This window comes from Oncorhynchus masou, chromosome 22, assembly GCF_036934945.1.
Source record: "Oncorhynchus masou masou isolate Uvic2021 chromosome 22, UVic_Omas_1.1, whole genome shotgun sequence".
NCBI classification, from domain to species: Eukaryota; Metazoa; Chordata; class Actinopteri; order Salmoniformes; family Salmonidae; genus Oncorhynchus; species Oncorhynchus masou.
The window spans coordinates 43,419,730-43,439,969 of record NC_088233.1 but is presented as its reverse complement, the minus strand read 5'-3'; the positions used below and the strand labels follow the sequence as shown (position 1 = coordinate 43,439,969).

Genomic DNA, 20,240 nt, shown 5'->3' with positions numbered 1-20,240 from the left:
AAAGTAAGTCAATTTCTACCGCTACAGGCGTACCTTGAAATTATAGACTGTAGACAGTTTTTGTATTGATTACACTGAAAAATGTACGTAAAAGGGTGCATGTCTGAGTTTATGTGTAAATCCCCCGTCGCCAGCATGGAGTCTATAAAATGGATCGATTTGGCTTAGATCATTGTGTGTTAGGAATTGCCATTTAATCAGACCCGTATGCCCGAGACCGCTCACGCACACCAGGCGTCAGGAAACATTTACTCAGGGGGCAGTCGAAATCGATGAGGGGGCACATTTTGGGGGGTTCTTGCATTGGAATTATATTGGATTCTGCTTATATCACAAACATAAAGTTCAAATGCTGAGACTCAGACTGAAAGTAGCCTAGTTATTCATGCATGCAAACAAAAATAGGCTGCTGAATAGCAGAGTGGCTTGGAATAGCTTACTGACACAACTGTGAATGCGATAAAGATATTACACAATCTACAGTATATTTAGGCTAGTTACATTAACAGTAAACAAATGCAGCAAACAAATAACCAAAACGTAGTCTACAGCCTGCTACAGTGAGATGCAGCCATGCACAGCTGTCTTGCCAAAACAACAAGCCCGCTTCAAACATGGAAAGTCGTGCTGCTCAGGGGTTCAGGCTACAATATCCTTTCATAGTGTTTATATCAGTACAACAACATAGGTCTATCAGATAGCGCACGTTTACTTGAGGGCATCGGGCCTACCTTTTCTGGAGACACAGGATAATCAAGTTTCAGTTATGACATCACTTGTTTACAATATTAGTCAATACACCTACTATGTCAAAAAGTGCGGGCAAAGAAGAAGAAAATGTGAGTAGGCCTAGGATAATGCTTTGTTCGTTCTTCATATTAATGTCGCTTCACATTTGTATAATTCTAAAGATGGACGATGAAAGTCTATGAGATGAATATGTAGCCTACAGAATCAGTCATCATGTAGGCCTACGGCTAGTTGACTAGTTTAAGAATAGTTTAACAATGTAAATGGATCAAACTAATTTGTTTTAGAGATAAGCTTGATTCAACATTTTTCATGCAAGTGAATTGGCAAAAGGTGGAATTATTGCAAACCAAGTGACAGGGATGGGGTCTACTATCAAAATCCTTACCAAAACCCCACGTCTGAAAAGTTTTGTCATGATTGTCTCTGTCTTTGTAGGGGTTACAGGAAGCCCCAGAAAGGACATTCCCTGTATTCTTCAGAGGAAAGCTGGGGGAGAAGGTTAGTGTGATAGTATGACAGTCCAAATGATCTGAGATCCTCAATTTCTTTCAAATTAAATGTTACCTAATTATATATTTTTTATTACTTCCTTCCATTTCCAGTCCTAATTCCAAAACCATTCCCACTGTAGTATCCATTGCCCTGACATTGAGCTTTGTTAAAACACAATCCACAGCTCCATCAGGAGACCCCAGGGTTTGACCTGTTGGACCCCAACATGAGAGTCATAGATGTTAGTTATAACTGCCTCCACGACAAACACCTGAAGAGTTTTTTCCGTCATCCGGAAAGGAAGAAGCGGCTGGTGAAGCAAGGCCTCATCACCTCAAATGAGAAGGCAAGGCAGACCTCCCTTTTCTTTCCAAAATCTAAAAGTGACACTAAAATGGAACTGAGAAAATTGGACAGGTGTAAGCAGTATGATGGCTAGGTGAAATGTTTGCCATTTTGCTGAGTTTACACAAATCCAAATCTACATATGGTCATTGTTAGTGCAGGTTGTAAAAGAGAATGTGTTCTTAATGTCTTACCTGGTTAAATAAAGGCAAAATCAATCAATATTGGGGTTTCGGTTAGAGGTCGATTTGGGATTGGGTGTTTGTACACATGAACTTCCTCTAAAAATGGCTCTTTTGTGGCTCCTCCCTTTCAGGTGCTGTGTACGTGTAAAGAGTACAATCGCTACAGTAGCTACATCAAGTCAGTTCAGTTGCTGTGGGAGAAGCAGTGCTGTGCCCAGCAGGTTAGAGTGGTCTGCTTTCTAGATGTACAATTATAAAAACACAAATGCTATATTGTAAGACACCTTTCCATGCGTTTTATTTCAACTGTGTATGTAACTTGCTGTCGCTCATGGATCGGGAAAGGGTTTTCTGATCACGTCACAAGACCAGGAAAAACTTGAGGAAGGCAAGGGTGCAAATTAATCTCTCTCTCTCAGAAAATGCTTTTGAAGCAGTTCCTAGTCTTGCAGCAGCAAGGGGATGTTCCGTCCCACATCTCACTGACGGATATTAGAGATTGGCTCATTGCCAAGGGTAGAAACTACTTCAAGAACACGTGAGTGTTTTTAGAATCTTATACTGAAATTTGTTAAAAAAACATAAGCAAAGGTGTGGAATCACGTTGACCTATCTAGCAATAACTTAAGAAATAGATATGGTGGACAGTTTGAGTTGAAGAAAAATTAAGGTAAATCATGTTTTATGTTCCCTTGTATGTGAAGGTTTCAGAGTGAAATGGAAGAGGGGAAGAACCTTCACTTGGCCGAACTGGCTTGGGATGTGAAACGACGCCTCAGGCTAAAGGAGCTGGAAAGAGAAGTGTGCAGGGAGCTGCGCCTGGAGCGCCGAATCCGCTGGTCGGTGATTGGACAGGTAAGGATGGAACAGCGGCACTCCTAGGGCTGATATCAACTCACAGTTGCTTAAGCAGCAGTAGGACCTCAGTGTTTCTGTTGGTATCTTCATCCATTTGCCGCTCTTTCTCACCCGTCTCTCTTAGCCTGGTAGCCAGATGGGAGATTGGAGACCCCTCGGCATGGAGACACACACACCTCTGGGAATGGACTCTCCCTTCAGACACTCCACCTCCTCGATGGACACTCTTTCCAGTCACATCTCGACTGAGAACCTCGAGGTTGCTAGGCTACATACTGCCAGACCACATATTGCCAGACCACCAACTGAAAGACCTAGCAGTGACTCTGATCACTCTGGAACCTTGTCTTCTGTGATAACCTGCTCACCACATTCAGCTAGCCCGTCAGTGGTAGGTCATTTTGGTCATGAATATGTTCCCAGCTTTCACTCTTTGGGGGCTGTAGACATATTACTGCTTCCCTGTCTCCCATCTACTGGGAAATCCATATCCAAGTACTGTGGCAAGAAAAACTATGTGAACCCTTTGGAATTACCTGGACTTCTGGTAAATTGGTCATAAAATGTTATCTGATCTTCATCTAAGTCACAACAATGACAAACAATGATACTTTTTCATGTCTTTATTGAACACACGGTGTAATCATTCACAGTGCAGGTCGAAAAAGTACACTGAAACTTCCCTTTTTCTCCCATCTTTCAAAGATAATTCCATATCCAAATAACTTCACAGATCTTCATTTTAAAGGGTATAAACACTGTTTCCCATTAATGAACATGCATCTGTGGAATTACACTAACACTTACGGATGATAGGCAATTGGTCACAGTTATGAAACTAAAATGTTATACTAACACCAAAAGAAAGATGAGGGTTCCTGCTCATCTAAGTCGGCATGCTGCAAGGAAGCATGAGGACAAATGTGGCCAGGGCAATAAATTGCAATGTCCATGTGTTAAGACAGCGCTACAGGGAGACAGGACGGACATCTGATTGTCGCAGTAGTCATTAACAACACCTGCACAGGATTGGTACATCCGAACATCACACCTGCGGGACAGGTACAGGATGGCAACAACAGCTGCCCGAGTTACACCAGGAACGCACAATCCCTCCATCAGTGCTCAGTTTCTCCGCAATAGGCTGAGAGAGGCTGTACTGGGGGCTTGTAGGCCTGTTGTAAGGAAACCGGCAACAAAATCGCCAATGGGCACAAACCCACCATCGCTGGACCAGACAGGACTGTCAAAAAGTACTCTTCACTGACGAGTCATGGTTTTGTTTCACCAGGGGTGATGGTCGGATTTGCGTTTATCGTTGAAGGAATGAGCGTTACTCCGAGGCCTGACTCTGGAGCGGTTTCGATTTGGAGGTGGAGGGTTCGTCATGGTCTTGGGTGATGTGTCACAGCATCATCGGACTGAGCTTGTTGTCATTGCAGGCGGTCTCAACACTGTGCGTTACAGGGAAGACAACCTCCTCCCGCATGTGGTACCCTTCTTGTAGGCTCATCCTGACATGACCCTTCAGCATGACAATGCCACCAGCCATACTGCTTGTTCTGTGCATGATTTCCTGCAAGACAGAAATGTCAGTGTTCTGCCATGACCAGCGAAGAGCCCGTATCTCAACCCCATTGAGCACGTCTGGGACCTATTGGATCGGAGGGTGAGGGCTAGGGGCCCCCCCCCCAGAAATGTCTGGGAACTTGCAGGTGCCTTGGTGGAAGAGTGGGGTAACATCTCACAGCAAGAACTGGAAAATACTTTTGATTTTGAACCCCCTTTTTGTTCAGGGACACATTATTCCATTTCTGTTAGCCACATGTTCAGTTGATCCTGTTTGGGATAGGGGGCAGTATTTTCACATTAGGATGAAAAGTGTGCCTAGAGTAAACTGCCTGCTACTCAGGCCCAAAAGCTAATATATGCATAATATTCGTAGATTTGGATAGAAAACACTCTGACGTTTCTAACACTGTTTGAATGATGTCTGTGAGTATAACAGAACTCATATGGCAGGCGAAAACCTTAGAATAATCCAACCAGGAAGTGGGAAAGCTGAGGTTTGTAGTTTTTCAACTCATTGCCTTTCTACTATTCAGTGTAAATGGGGTCATATTGCACTTACTAAGGCTTCCACTAGATGTCAACAGTCTTTAGAACCATGTTTCAGGCTTCTACTATGAAGGGGGAGCGACTAAGAGCTGTTTGACTAAGTGTTCTGGCAGAAGGCCATGAGCTAAGTCATGCACGCGGCCGTGAGAGCGAGCTGCGTTCCTTTTCATTTCTGAAGACAAAGGAATTGTCCGGTTGAAACATTATTGAAAATTTATGATAAAAACATCCTAAAGATTGATTCTGTACATCGTTTGACATGATTCTACGAACTGTAATAGAACTGTTTTGACTTTTCGTCTGGACTTTCATCTGGACTTGACTGCGCCTTGTGAATTTCGATTGGTGAACTAAACTCGCTAACAAAAAAGGAGGTATTTGGACATAAAGATTAACTTTATCGAACAAAACAAACAATTATTGTGGAACTGGGATTCCTGGGAGTGCATTCTGATGAAGATCATCAAAGGTAAGTGAATATTTATAACGCTATTTCTGACTTTTACTGTCTCCACAACATGGGTATCTATATGGCTTGTTTTTGTGTCTGAGCGCTGTACTCAGATTATTGCATGGTGTGCTTCTTCCGTAAAGCTTTTTTGAAATCTGACACAGCGGTTGCATTAAGGAGAAGTATATATTTAACTATGTGCATAACACTTGTATCTTTTATCAAAGTTTATGATGAGTATTTCTGTAAATTGATGTGGCTCTCTACAAATTCGCCGAATGTTTTCGAGGCACAACATTATTGAACATAACGTGCCAATGTAAACTGAGATTTTTGGATATAAATATGAACTTTATCGAACAAAACATACATGTATTGTGTAACATGAAGTCCTATGAGTGCCATTTGATGAAGATCATCAAAGGTTAGTGATGAATTTGATCTCTATTTCTGCTTTTTGTGACTCCTCTCTTTGGCTGGAAAATGGCTGTATGTTTTTCTGGACTTGGCGCTGACCTAACATAATCATATGGTGTGCTTTCGATGTAAAGCCTTTTTGAAATCGGAGATGATGGGTAGATTAACAAGAAGTTCTTTAATTTGGTGTTTTGCACTTGTGAATGTATGAAAGTTAAATATTTCAAAAAAAATATTTTGAATTACAGCCTCTGCCATTTCAGCGGATGTTGTAAGGGGTTCCCCTAGCCTTAAGAAGATGTCTCAGTTGTTCAATCTTGTATGTTCATAAAATTATTTGCACATGTTAAGTTTGCTGATAATAAACACAGTTGACATCTCAGGATTTTCTTTTTTTGCTGAGTTTTTGAACCTTGGTTTTAATAAATGGTTTACCCTACTTTGGCAGCAATAACCTCAGCGTTTTCTGTAGTTGCAGATCAGACCTGCGCAACATTTTCAGGAAAATTTTATACCATTCCTCTTTAAAATACTGTTTACGTCTCTTGAAGGCCCTGCCACAGACTCTCAATCGGGTTGATGTCCCCTACTCTGACTGGGCCACTCCAGAAGGCATATTTTCTTCTGTTGCAGCCATTCTGTTGTTGATTTACTTCGGTGTTTTGGGTCGTTGTCCTGTTGCATCACCCACTTCTTTGAGCTTCAATTGGCGAACAGTCTTACATTCTCCTGCAAAATGTCTTGATAAACTTGGCAATTCATTTTTCCATCGAAACGCTGTCCAGACCCTTTTTCAGCAAATTAGCTCCAAACCATGATACCATGCTCCCTTAACCATACTTTACAGTTGGGATGAGGTTTTGATATTGGAATCTGTGCTTTTTTTCTCACAGTGTTGTGTGTTTTTAGAAAAACTGAACTTTAGTTTCATCTCCACAGAATCTGGAACATCCAGATGCTGTTTTGCAGAATCCCATGGCAATGTTTTTATTTGGACAGCGTGGAAAATTACGTCCTCCCATGAACACCATTCTCGTTTATTGGACACGTATCGGAGACCTGTCAACAGAGATGTTATGGTCAATCTTCCGATAGATGTTCCAGAGATTTCTTTAAGTCTTCAGCTAACACTCTAAGATTCTTCTTAACCTCATTGAGCATTCTGCACTGTGCCCTTGCAGTCATCTTTTGGGGAAACTCCTAGGGAGATAGCGACAGTGCTGAACTTTCTCCATTTATATACAATTTGTCTAAAGTGGAGTGATGAACATCAAGGCTTTTAGATATACTTTTGTAACCCTTTCCAGATTTATGCAGTTTCAAATCTTAATCTTGGGCTTCTGAGATCTCTTTTGTTTGAGGCATGTTTCACATCAGGCAATGCTTCTTTGCAGTTCTGCAAAAAATTTTGTGAGTTGTTTTTCCAAAGCTATCACATCTATATGTCTCAATGATTGTACTCAGGTTAGCTAACTCAATTAGCTTTTGTGAAGTCAAAAAATCTTTTTTCAAACTCTGTGAATGTTTAAATGATGTATTCAAAGATGAAAATACAATCATTTGTGTGTTATTAGTTTAAGCAGAATGTGTTAATCTGTTGTTGTGACTTAGATGAAGATTAAATCTAATTTTATGCCAATTTATGCAGACATTCAGATAATTCCAATAGGGTTCATATACTTTGTCTTGCCACTGTAATTGGATAATATGATGTGATATGCGTTTGCCAATTTGGTAAATGTAAAAAGTCTAGATGAGGAAGATGATTAAGTTGCAACAATGGAGACCACACATTTGATATAGAGTAATTGCTAAAAAAGAAAGCAACGTATACTTGTTATATTTACTTTTAAAATAATTTGATATGTATTAACATGTGTTTTGATTTCCAACATACTGTAAATCTTAATCAATTCTGTTGATGTTCATAAATACAGATTACTGTTAGGGACTTGCTGCTCATGATTGGGCACATAACGAGCTCAGTATTGGAGGAGGTAAATAGCATCCTGATCCCTGCCTTGGTTGACCTTATAAGGCTGAGAGCTTCAGAAAGTGATGCAGAGAATATGCTCCCCATCAGCAAAGACACCAACGAAGATTCAACCCAGGGCTCTGTCAGCTGTACCTCCCTACTCTCCAAAGTCAATGCGATCTGTCTCACTCAGAGTCCTGACAGTAGGTCCTCCCCAATCTCCATTGATGAACCAGTCACTGCTGTCCAGACTTATTGTAGCAGCAGTTCTCTGTCCAGTGAGGAACGAGCACACTCTTTCTCCAGTCAGATCTCCACTAAGAACCTGGCTGCTTGGCCACGTTCTGCCAATCCACCATCTGCTAAACCACCACCTGCTAAACCACCTACTGCCACTGACTACTCTGGAACCTTATCTGCTGTGGTAGGTCGTGGGCATGTCATCCCTGTCAAACTGACCGTGGCCCCTTTCTCCTCCTTAATCTCCAGTGACGAGACCAACACCAACCTCTCCTCCAGCAGCCTCCCCTCCTCGTGCTCCATCAAGCTTTCAGACAGTAGGAGTGTAATTCCTTGCTCCCTGACTGTAAGCTCCATTTCAAATGTTCTTGGACCTGACTCTAGCAGCAGCACTGTGCGGGAGAATCAATTTACTACTGAGGTCTCGTCGATCTGCCTCAGCCAAGATAGAAATGGCCAAGGAGGGAGTGTGACACCTCCAGCCCCTTTGGATGTTTCCCTCCCCTCCATTATTGAGCGGGCTGGCGGACTTGTATGTTCTGTCATCTCCCATTCTTTAGCAATTGTGGAGGCGCGGTCAAGTGTGAATGGTGAGGAGGGCTCTCCATCTCCCACCACAGTCTCCCATTCTCCTACAAGGGTGTTTGTCAGCCACTTAAGGAGTAGCCCACTAGGTGAGGACCTTGTAGATTCAACACTTGCGGATGTTATCTCTGTCCTGAAAATGGAGGGAATTCTTTCCTCCTCTCTGACTTTGGAGGAGGAGCTGCTTGATCTCTCCTCCAGTTGTTCTTCGTCATCAAGCGAAACACTGCAATGTGTGTCTGTTGGCCCTCTTGGCAGTGGGTCGGAGACGTCATTCAAACTTCTTGGGGGTCGTACTCTGAGTATCGCCACCCCAACGGCCCATATTATCACAGAGGACTTAGAAGTCTACAGTGATGAGATCATTGACGAAATCCTTATTATAATGAGGACCAAAAAAGATGATGACAGTGGAAGTGACGTCTCTGGTGCATCAACACCATGCAACACACCAGCACCACAGAGCCGGTCCTCTTCTGCACTGAGGGGAGTGCTTCCCCATGACAGGAGGATACTCAGCACAACACTGCTTGGAATCCAGAACACACTAGACAGTGAGAACCTCTCAGGAGAGTGTTCCACCTCACCACAGGACAATGCCAGAGTCCTGGAGATGATAAAGTTGCTGCAGAGGCGCCTTGAGGGGACACCCTCAGAGTCATCCATCCATATCACAGATGTGGCTTCACCCTTGGGCTTTCCTCTCCCTGTATCTCTCTATGCTGTTCAGTCCAGTGTATTTGCCACTGACAAAGACCTGAAGGCAGAAAGAGTGAAGGGAGTCTTTGAAAGCCTGAGATCCCAGTTTATGAGCTACTCCATCAAGCCTGTGAGTAACATCATTACCAGGGCAACAACAAAGATGGCTGCCTCCAATCAGGTTAGTTCAGAGACACTCCAGGCAGCATCAGCAAAATCATCTGCTGTGGCTCAGAACCTTATTAGTTTGGTTTTATTTAAAGTTGCCAAGGTGTCCTGCTCTGATGACTTAGAGGGTCTGGGTGATCATCTCAGATGCCCCTCAACTTTGACCAGAGTTCTGACACCTTTGACCTCTGAGAAAGTTACACTGACACCTGCTGTTCTGAAGATCAGAAGGGAGATGTCTAAGGAAGTGGCCACCGAACTCCAGAGTTTCCTGATCAAGGAATCCCTTACTGACACCCAGACACCATCCAATGGACATGTTTGCACTTCTGGTTCTGCCCCAAGGGAAGCTGTGCGGGACATCCTGAGGAAAACCAAAGAGGAGGCTTCCAACAAAAGCCTGAATAATATTTTCTCTGTAAATTTGGATGAGCGGCTCACAGACTCCATTGCAGATGCCTTATATCCAAAGCTGCATGACAGATTGGAGTCCAAGAGAGAGCTGCAGGCTTCTTATTACAGCTCCCAGATAAGCTGTAGCCTCAGCCCCTTCAAAGTTGAGAGCAGCCTAGAGCTCCAGGAGTTCACTGACCCACTATCTGAGTCAGTATTGTGTCTCCTGGATAGGACATTTGGAGATAAAGCTCAGAACTTAAAGACAGGTGGGGGTGTTTTACAATATGTCACAGACCCAACCTATAAGAAGCTTTTGATTGGACCCCACACCAACGACGTCAATGTGGTTATGCACACGATTGCAGTGGAGGAGTTGCCTGTTGAGGGTTGTATTGCGCAAAGTGAGGCCAATCATGGCCTTCACAAGAAGCAAGAGTTACCTTCCAGCACCAGTGGCAGAGGGAATGAGACCCCGAGCCCTACTAATTTTCTACTGGAGGGTGTAGTGGGCAAACTGGTACGGAAGATGCTATTTCAGGGCCTTAACATCCCTGAGGTACCCATGAACTACAGCCGCTCTGAGAACTTTAAGCTACAGTATGAACTGGTTGCAAAGCTTTGTCCTCTGATGGTAAGGACAATCATGGCTACAACCATAGCCAATCAACCACCTACTATTCAAGAAGCAGCGATGTCTTCCGAGAACATCCATGTGAAAGAGCTGTGTGAGGCAGGTATCAAACACCTCAAAGAGAACCATGTACCCAATGACTCTGAGACAAACATCATGGTCAGAGGGGCTTTGAGTGAAATTGAATCCTGTATGATTGAGACCTCCGACAAGGACTCTCCCAGTCTACATTCCACACCAGAGGTGGTTGTAGACCTGATCACCAAGCTGCTTCATGGGTATGAGCTTAACTCAGAGGACTTTGCATCACCTGTGTCATCCCCAACCACCACTCTCTCTGATGTGGCAATGGACATGGTGGTTTCTGTCCTTCGGGACATGTCCGATTCCCCAGACGTTACCTCAGCATTGGAAATGACCAAGGATCTCAAGACGCCGTACTCCCGCCCCTCAAGTGCAAGGATTGTAAGTGCCCTCTGCAGAGAGCTGGAGGAGCACATGGGCTCTCCTGATGCTCTGAGGCGAGCTTTGAGCCGTGGCAGCGGGGAGATGACAACAGCCATTGCGAGTGCAGTCACCAGGGAAGTCAACCGTCTGGGTTCAATCGTACCCAAAGTCTCTGTCAGGCCGCTCTCCTCAGACATCTGCCTAAGGACAGACCAGGACAAGGTCATGGTTAAGAGCCGATGTGGCTCAGCTGAGGTGAAGGCATCCCAACCGGTGTATATTATTGTTCATGTAGAGGCGGTGATGGATATCATTGTCCGGCTGCGGTCTCTGATTGTTCCTCGGACCCAGGATAAACTGGCCAGCTGGACCCTAGTTGAGGATGTGACCAACAAGCTGTCCAGTGCTCTGTGGGTGAGGGTGACTAACAGGTGGAGGGAAGCAAATGTCTGCCTGAAGGCAACAGACATCTTTCAGTTGGTGCTGTCTGTGCATAGAAAGTTGATGCAACGCTATGGCACAGAGGAAGCCCTACAGAAGATACTGTGCCACAAGGCACCCAAGCTGCACAAGGACATTGTCTGTCTTGTCACGAACGGAATTATGGATGCACCATCCAAACTTCAAGACACCAAAAATCTGGAATCTACACTCAACTTGAAAGAATTGACAGCCTTGTTTAATGAAATGACAACCCGTCAATCTTTGAATAAGAAAGCTGAGCAGAGCAGCATCAAGATTGAGATTGAACAGCCGGAGTGGTCCACTGTGGAACAAGTGACATCCGGTTCCACCAGCTTCATTAGGGAGCTTATATTAGAAGAAGTCCTGATGAAGCTTGTCAAGAAGATATGCCGTATGCCAAAAAGGACCAACAAGCGTCAGCGCATCCAGATCAGTGATCTGGTGACTGAGCTGATCCGATTGTTCGACGATGAGGTGGCCAAATATCTGATTGAGGAAATGGAAAGCCAGCAAAAAAGTTTCAATTCTAAGATGACATCGAAGCTGGCAGATGCCATCTACACTGACCTTGGGAAGGTCAAGCGTTTGAAACGCTCCTTGAAAATTGACGAATTATTTGAGGATCAGGAGATGCTTTCCATTGTCTCTGTCATTGTTTCCCACAAGCTACTGGCCATCTTGAAACCCTCAGTTTCCAACCCATATGACCGTGAGACCTCAGACCTTGAAGACTCATGCAGTAATGATTTGGAGGATGCGGAATCTGAGGGGGTGCATTATGCCACCGGCAGAAAGGTAAGACAAGCTCAGATTACTCTTGAATGGTCATTGGTTGTGCTTTTAGATATCGGCACCAGTAAGTATAGCTGTATAATTTATAGGAATATGTAAAGGAAGTGAAATTGAAGTTTAATTGTGCATTCTTGAATTCTGATCACAGTCCAACATGAGCATCGTCCTTAAAGACACTACAAACCAGCCAGAGATGTACATTGCTGTGGATTCTACACCTATGAGTGAGTTTTCCTGGGGGGAAATGTTCTTATGTGACAATTATATATAAAGAAGTAATAAATTGTTTTATCAGACAATTGTCCATCTGAAATTCTTACATATTTTCATCTTCTTGCCAGTTAAATTATCCAAGATGAGGAAAGGCATCCGGGACTTCTTCTGGGGAATCCAGAAGGCCTGGAAACGCTTGGTCACCTGCAAGTCCTCTGGGTCCTCTGATGGGTAGCCTGGATGACGTGCAGCCCATGTCAGTTGCTTTTGCCAGGCTACATCTGAGGAGGACACCACAACTGGCCTCAATACAACATTTGTATTTTTGTTGTTCATTTCTGTTTTCATTTTGAATCCCCTAATGCTGCTATATTTGAACCAGGCTGTCAGTGGACTAGCTTACCATTAGTTTATACTCCTTAAGGAAGATCCACTATAGGCTACTCAACACCAAAATTCCATCTGGGTCTTTTGATCCCTTATTAGCTCCCACTCCTGTAACTAGGAATGTGAGCTTCTAAATGTCATTCAGACATCTACAGCTTCTCCTGTGATTAGGAAGATAAGCTAAGAAGCCCAACCAATTGACTAGATGTGCTGTACATCTGATGCCCTCTCCCTATTGTAATCATTGAGCCACGTCCATTGCAGCCTCTAAATTTGATGTAGATATTTAGCCTAAATTAAAAAATGACAAGGAGGGAAGGCCGACAGCAGCTTCTACTCTTACGATTAGGAAAGTGGTGCTAAACCTTTTGGGCTTTGAGGAACTATGTATTTTATTTTTCAATCACTTACATACTTTTTAATGGTTGTTTTAATAAAGCATTTGTATTGCAGAATTTGATTAATATTGTATCTTTCATAATTTTCCATTTTAATTTATTTAGGCATTCATTTGATGACATGGGACTAAAGCGTAGTTTATACCCTACATACATACACAAGAAATAACTACAAGCAGCTACACAAAAAAACCTTTACACAAGAACGCAGCATCAGCATTTTGTGAAGCGTTCTTGTGTTGCACACGAAGGGTATGAACTAGGTTTAGTCATTTTATGACTTCTATAATAAGGGTATATAATGGTATCCATAGTGCAGTATGAAGATATTCATTATGGAGCTTTATATTATAGTAGAAATAATGTAAATGAATAAAAGTTAATTTATGTATGTCAACTTGATGGCGATATTTGCTTGCTCAACAAAAGCTATATTGATTTCAGACGGTCTGAAGGTGCATGACATTCACATTTATTTAATTGGCACGGCCCTGAAAGAGGTAGAAAAGGCCTCAAGATGGCGACAAATATCTTCTGTCAGAAAATCTAATCAATGTATTTATCACATGCGCTGAGTAGAACAGGTGAAATGCATACTTACATCTTCCTCTAACTCTGCCTTGGCAGAGAAGGGCTTGATGAATCATATACAGTATATTGAATTCAGAGTTTCTAGTGTGAAATACAACATTGCTGTCTGCCAAATGAATTAGCAGTATTAACGCAGTGTAATATACACTGAGTGTACAAAACATGAGTGCTCTTCCCATGACAGATGGACCAGGTGAATCCAGGTGAAAGCCATGATCCTTTATTGATGTCACAGTGTAGATGCTGGGTTTTTGACACGCAACAGTGTCCCGTGTGTATCAAGAATGGTCCACCAACCAAAGGACACCCAGCCAACTTGAGGGGAAAAAAGGGTGCAACTAAATATTAGGAAGGTGTTCATGATGTTTTGTGCACTCAGTGTATATACTTCAGGTTGTATATATTCGAAGTTATCGAAGCATGTGAGTCTTATGGCCAGCTGCCATATTCTTGCATGTATTCTGCATCCGGAACCGTGAAGCCTAGCAAGCGAGTTTAGTATGATTTGACATATCATATTTATGCACCACATGTTTGTGTGACTACTCTCTGTTTGCCTAACTTGGGGAGACAAAGAAAGAGGACTTAGACATATTGAAAAAGAGGACTTTATCATGGCCCTTTCATATGAGCAGGGAAGCCCCTCTCTCAGAGGTTGAGGCGAAGACGAGCAGTCGTAAGCCCATTCCATGTGAGTGGCTTTACCGTAACCTCAAGCACAGTGGAACAGGGGAAACTGTATAATTGTGTTGAGGAGATCCAGAATGCATTTCAAATGGCACCCTATTCACTATACAATGCATTACTTTTGACCAGGCCCATAGGCGTCTAGTCAAAAGTAGTGTACTGTATAGAGTGCCATTTGGGATGCATGTTCAGACTCAGCTTTAATAAGGGGATTAGGTCTGCTAGCCATTGTTTTGTCTCTCTCTCTCTGTCCTGCAGGCATGCTCATGTACAGTAAGGTGTTTTCAGGGCATGATGACTCAGCTCATCGGTGACCAAACTCACCTTTTGTTGTGTGGTGTTTATACTGCTGCTACACCTTAATCGGGACCTCACCTGTCAGCTAATTGGGGCGGCAGGGTATCCTAGTGGTTAGAGCGTTAGACCCGTAACCGAAAGGCTGCAAGTTCAAATCCCCGAGCTGACAAGGTACAAATCTGTCGTTCTGCCCCTGAACAGGCAGTTAACCCACTGTTCCTTGGCCGTCATTGAAAATAAGAATTTGTTCTGAACTGACTTGCCTAGTAATAATTAAAGTATCTGTTGAACATGATGACTTTAATCATAATTGATCGGCAAGTAAGTACTGTGGCAACCCTGCCTGTTAGTAGATTGACACACATAATGCTTTACTTGAGGGCTATTGACATTAGGACTTCATAAAATGAATCACCCATTTATACAACGGGTGGGTATAATCCGGAATGCTGATTGGTTAAAAGGTGGGTATAATCCGGAATGCTGATTGGTTTAAAGTGCATTCCAGCCCGTGTCTATTCCACAAATTACCACCAGCTTAATCTGACGTTAAAGTACTCTGTTCCATCTGACTGTCTCATCAGCCCAGGCAGGGAAGTTATAAACTTGATCTCCACTATAAAAAAGCATCTAGACATTATCTCACATTTCTTTAGACTAACATTTAGTTTTCAACAGCAGAGATTTGTATAAACATCAGTCTCTCCGAAATCTGCAATATTGTTTCAAATATTCAAATTCGATCTCCCAACTGTCCCATAGTAATGAACCTGCAGGGGGTCGGGAGTCGGGATGAGAAAGAGAGATGATATATACAAAGAAATGTCCATTGAAAAAAGGTCAAACGAAAGGAAGGGCAGCGAGTTTGCAGTTTTTCCAGCTCCAGTTTGAAGTTATTTTGTTTGCTGTGTTGTTGGCTAGCTCCACTGAACAATAGTGTCCTAACAAGAGCACAATCGTAACTGATTAGCTCATTGTTATTGATGTATCATCGAAGCCGGTGTTTAGAGGATATTGACACGCCTGCTCCCACTTCCCCTCCGCGCCAGGCTTCCTGTCTGTACATGCACCTGTCACCATCACTACGCGCAGCAGCGCCCATTGGACTCACATGGACTCCTTCACGTGGTTGATTGCCCCTGTATATATATCTGTTCCTCATGGTGTTCCCTGTGTACGCATTACTTGGTGTTATGTGTTCCTGTCCAGATGCTGTTCCTGTTCTGTTTAATGTATTTCAGTTATCAAACCTTCACTCCCTGTACCTCTATTGGCAGTTCATCTCAGGCCTATAAACACCCGTGCCAATATATCCACCTTCTCCGGCATTATCACTTAAATATCCACAGCCATTGGAGGCTGGAAAGTCCCACCTAAAATTGAATTTGCTCATCAAAGGTCACTGCTTGCTTGAAACAAAGCATAACGCTGGAAATCTGTCCTCATCCACAGAAACCAGTCCCATCATTCTTTGACGAACACAGATGGTTTTATATCAATTTCAGAGAGAGCGGTAGAGAGACTCTGACACAGATGTACTGCCAGTGTAACGAGTTTCTTCCAACTCCTCCTCTGACGAAGAGGTGGAACACGGATCGGACCAAAATGCAGCGTGGTTAGTTAGATACATCTTTAATGAAGATGAAAACACGAACAATACAAAACAACAAAGGTGGAAAACCGAAACAGCCCTATCTGGTGCAACAAACACAGAGACATGAACAATCACCCACAAACACACAGTGAATCCCAGGCTACCTAAATATGGTTCCCAATCAGAGACAATGACTAACACCTGCCCCTGATTGAGAACCATATCAGGCCAGACATAGAAATAGACAAACAATACATCCAACATAGAATGCCCACTCAGATCACACCCTGACCAACCAAAACATAGAAACATACAAATAAACTATGGTCAGGGTGTGACAGTACCCCCCCCCAAGGTGCGGACTCCGGCCGCAAAACCTGAACCTATCGGGGAGGGTCTGGGTGGGCATCTGTCCGCGGTGGCGGCTCTGGCGCTGGACGTGGCCCCCACTTCACCGTAGTCCTCCCCCACCTTGTCCGCTTCCGTGACCTCCTAGCCACGGCAACCCTACTAAATAACACGGGACAGAGGGGCAGCTCGGGACAGAGGGGCAGCTCGGGACAGAGGGACAGAGGGGCAGCTCGGGACAGAGGGGCAGCTCGGCACTGAGATGAAGCCCAGTACTGAGAGGAAGCCCAGCACTGAGAGGAAGCCCAGCCAGGTAGTTGAATCCGGCAGATCCTGGCTGGCTGGCAGTTCTGGCAGATCCTGGCTGACTGGCGGATCTGGAAGAGTCTGGTTGGCTGGCAGTTCTGGCAGATCCTGGCTGACTGGCGGATCTGGAAGAGTCTGGATGACTGGCAGATCTGGAAGTGTATGGTTGACTGGCAGATCTGGAAGAGTCTGGCTGACTGGTGGATCCTGGCAGACTGACGGCTCTGGCTGCTCCATGCTGACTGACAGCTCTGGCTGCTTCATGCTGACTGGCGGCTCTGGCTGCTCCATGCTGACTGGCGGCTCTGGCTGCTCCATGCAGATTGGTAGCTCTGGCGGCTTCTTGCAGACTGGCAGCTCTGGCTGCTCCATGCAGTCTAGCAGCTCTGGCAGCTCCTTGCAGACTGGCAGCTCCTTGCAGACTGACAGCTCCTTGCAGACTGGCAGCTCCTTGCAGACTGGCAGCTCCTTGCAGACTGGCAGCTCCATGCAGACTGGCAGCTCCATGCAGAATGGCAGCTCCGGCTGCTCCATGCAGACTGACATCTCTGGCTGCTCTATGCAGACTGACAGCTCTGGCTGCTCCATGCAGACTGGCAGCTCTGGCTGCGCTAAACGGGCAGGAGACTCCGGCAACGCTGTAGAGGCGGAAGGCTCTGGCAGCGCTAAACAGGCGGGAGACTCCAACAGCACAGGAGAGGAGGAAGGCTCTGGCTGCGCTGAACAGGCGGCAGACTCCGACAGCGCAGGAGAGGAGGAAGGCTGCGGCAGAGCTGGAGAGGCGAGGCGCACAGTAGGTCTGATGCGTGGTGCTGGCACTGGTGGTACTGGGCCGAGGACACGCACAGGAAGCCTGGTGCGGGGAGCTGCCACCGGAGGGCTGGGGTGTGGAGGTGGTACTGGGTAGACCGGACCGTGCAGGCGCACTGGAGCTCTTGAGCACCGAGCCTGCCCAACCTTACCTGGTTGAATACTCCCGGTCGCTCTGCCAGTGCGGCATGGTGGAATAGCCCGCACTGGGCTATGCAGGCAAAACGGGGATACCGAGCGTAAGGCTGGTGCCATGTAAGCCGGCCCAAGGAGACGCACTGGGGACCAGATGCGTAGAGCCGGCTTCATGGCATTTGGCTCGACGCTCAATCTAGCCCGGCCGATACGCGGTGCTGGAAATGAACGCACCGGGCTATGCACCCGCACTGGAGACACCGTGCGCACCACAGCATAACACGGTGCCTGCCCGTTCTCTCCAGCCCTCCGGTAACCACAGGAAGTTGGCGCAGGTCTCCTACCTAGCGTCGTCATACTCCCTGTGAGCCCCACCCAAGAAATTTTTGGGGCTGACTCCCGGGCTACCTATCGCGCCGCCATGGTTGCTTCAACAACTCCATTTTTCTATACCCCTCTTCGCACTGCTCCAGCGAATCCCAGGCGGGCTCGGGCACTCCTCCTGGGTCGGCCGCCCACTTGTCTATTTCTTCCCACGTAGTGTAGTCCGGATTCTGTTCCCATGTCCTTTCCTCTCTTTGTTGCTCCTGCTGCCGCTGTTGCCTGTTACCACGCCACTTGGTCCTGTTGTGGTGGGTGATTCTGTAACGAGTTTCTTCCAACTCCTCCTCTGACGATGAGGTGGAACAAGGATTGGACCAAAATGCAGCGTGGTTCATTAGATACATCTTTAATGATGAAGAAAACACGAACAATACAAAACAACAAACGTTGAAAACCAAAACAGCCCTGACTGGTGCAACAAACACAGAGACAGGAACAATCACCCACAAACACACAGTGAAACCCAGGCTACCTAAATATGGTTCCAAATCAGAGACAACGATAATCAGCTGACTCTGATTGAGAACCGCCTCAGGCAGCCATAGACTAATCTATACACCCCACACAACCCCAAGACAAAACACACTACAAATAAACCCATGTCACACCCTGGCCTGACCCAATAAATGAAGATAACATAATAAATATAGACCAGGGCGTGACATGAGGCTGTATTTAACGTTAAACGATAGTTATTTCAGATGCAGCAGGTTTAGATACTTTGCTAACTAGCATTGATAGCTTAGCACAAAAGATACAGGCTGAGAGACTAGGATTCCTGTATATTTTTCCTGTAAATGTTATTCTTCAAACAGGCTTAATGTTACATCAGAATTTCTGAATCAAGACGCGCAACATCACAAGACTTTCTTGAACGCTTACGAAACAAACCAAGCAGACCAGGGCAGGGTTTGACAAGTGAAAAATTCTTGCATTGGTTGTTAATTTTGTCAATCTACAGGCACAACCTGAATTCGAGCCAATAATAAGTAGTTGAACATGTTACCCCACAACCTTGTGAAAATGACATGTTTTTATTTTAGTCAAAAACAACTTTATTGAAGGAGTGCCTTTTGATATGACAGCCTGCGATTCGAGATTCTTGGATCCAACGGCCGTGTCTTTGTGAGACGCAGAGTTGGTGAACGGATGATTTCTGCATGTGTGATTTCCACCGTGAAGCATGGAGGAGGAGGTGTGATAGTGTGGGGGTGCTGAGCTTTATTTAGAGTTCAAATCACACTTAACCAGCATGGCTACCACAGCATTCTGCAGTGATACGCCAGCCCATCTGGTTTGTGTTTAGTGTTAGTGTCATTTGTTGTTCAACAGGACAATGACCTAACCCCACTCCAGGCTGTGTAACCAACTGTCAGAGCAGTTCACAGATTACTGCACCTGTACATAGCCCACCTATAATTTAGGCCAAACAACTACCTCTTTCCCTACTGTATTTAATTAATTAATTTATTTTGCTCCTTTGCACCCCATTATTTTTATTTCTACTTTGCACATTCTTCCATTGCAAATCTACCATTCCAGTGTTTTACTTGCTATATTGTATTTACTTTGCCACCATGGCCTTTTTTTGCCTTTACCTCCCTTATCTCACCTCACTTGCTCACATCGTATATAGACTTATTTATACTGTATTATTGATTGTATATTTGTTTTACTCCATGTGTAACTCTGTGTCATTGTATGTGTCAAACTGCTTTGCTTTATCTTGGCCAGGTCGCAATTGTAAATGAGAACTTGTTCTCAACTTGCCTACCTGGTTAAATAAAGGTGAAATAAAATAAATAAATAAATAAAGGGCTATTTGACCAAGATGAGTGATGGAGTGATGCACCAGATGACCTGGCCTCAACCCAAATAAGATGGTTTGAGATTAATTGGACCGCAGAATGAAGGAAAAGCAGCCAACAATTGCTCAGCATATGTAGGAACTCTTTCAAGACTGTTGGAAAAGTAGTCCAGGTGAAGCTGGCTCATGTCAAGAGTGTGCAATGCTGTTATCACGGCAAAGGGTGGCTACTTTGAAGAATCTCAAATATAAAATATATTTGGATT

General features: G+C 44.6%; 1 protein-coding gene across 2 annotated transcripts; it reads left to right on the top strand.

The window, feature by feature from the left end:
- Positions 1 to 647: 647 nt before the first annotated feature.
- On the top strand, positions 648 to 13,077 carry LOC135509544 (fibrous sheath-interacting protein 2-like). Of its 2 annotated transcripts, XM_064930284.1 has the most exons (9): positions 648 to 839; positions 1,189 to 1,251; positions 1,430 to 1,591; positions 1,907 to 1,996; positions 2,195 to 2,313; positions 2,480 to 2,630; positions 2,758 to 3,024; positions 12,166 to 12,241; positions 12,359 to 13,077. In XM_064930284.1, the coding sequence occupies exons 1-9, from the start codon at positions 807 to 809 to the stop codon at positions 12,463 to 12,465; spliced, it is 1,068 nt and encodes a 355-aa protein (XP_064786356.1). In that variant the 5' UTR covers positions 648 to 806; the 3' UTR covers positions 12,466 to 13,077. The 2 variants fall into 2 exon arrangements, with proteins under 2 accessions (XP_064786356.1, XP_064786355.1); XM_064930283.1 differs by lacking the exons at positions 648 to 839; positions 1,189 to 1,251; positions 1,430 to 1,591; ... (2 more) ...; positions 2,480 to 2,630; positions 2,758 to 3,024 and adding an exon at positions 8,401 to 12,020.
- The last annotated feature ends 7,163 nt before the right edge of the window (positions 13,078 to 20,240 follow it).

Coding starts and splice junctions, on each gene's coding strand:
- LOC135509544 (XM_064930283.1), top strand. CDS start 8,559: ATGGAGGGAATTCTTTCCTCCTCTCTGACTTTGGAGGAGGAGCTGCTT. Junction 12,021..12,165: donor ATTATGCCACCGGCAGAAAG/GTAAGACAAGCT, acceptor TTCTGATCACAG/TCCAACATGAGCATCGTCCT. Junction 12,242..12,358: donor TGTGGATTCTACACCTATGA/GTGAGTTTTCCT, acceptor TCTTCTTGCCAG/TTAAATTATCCAAGATGAGG.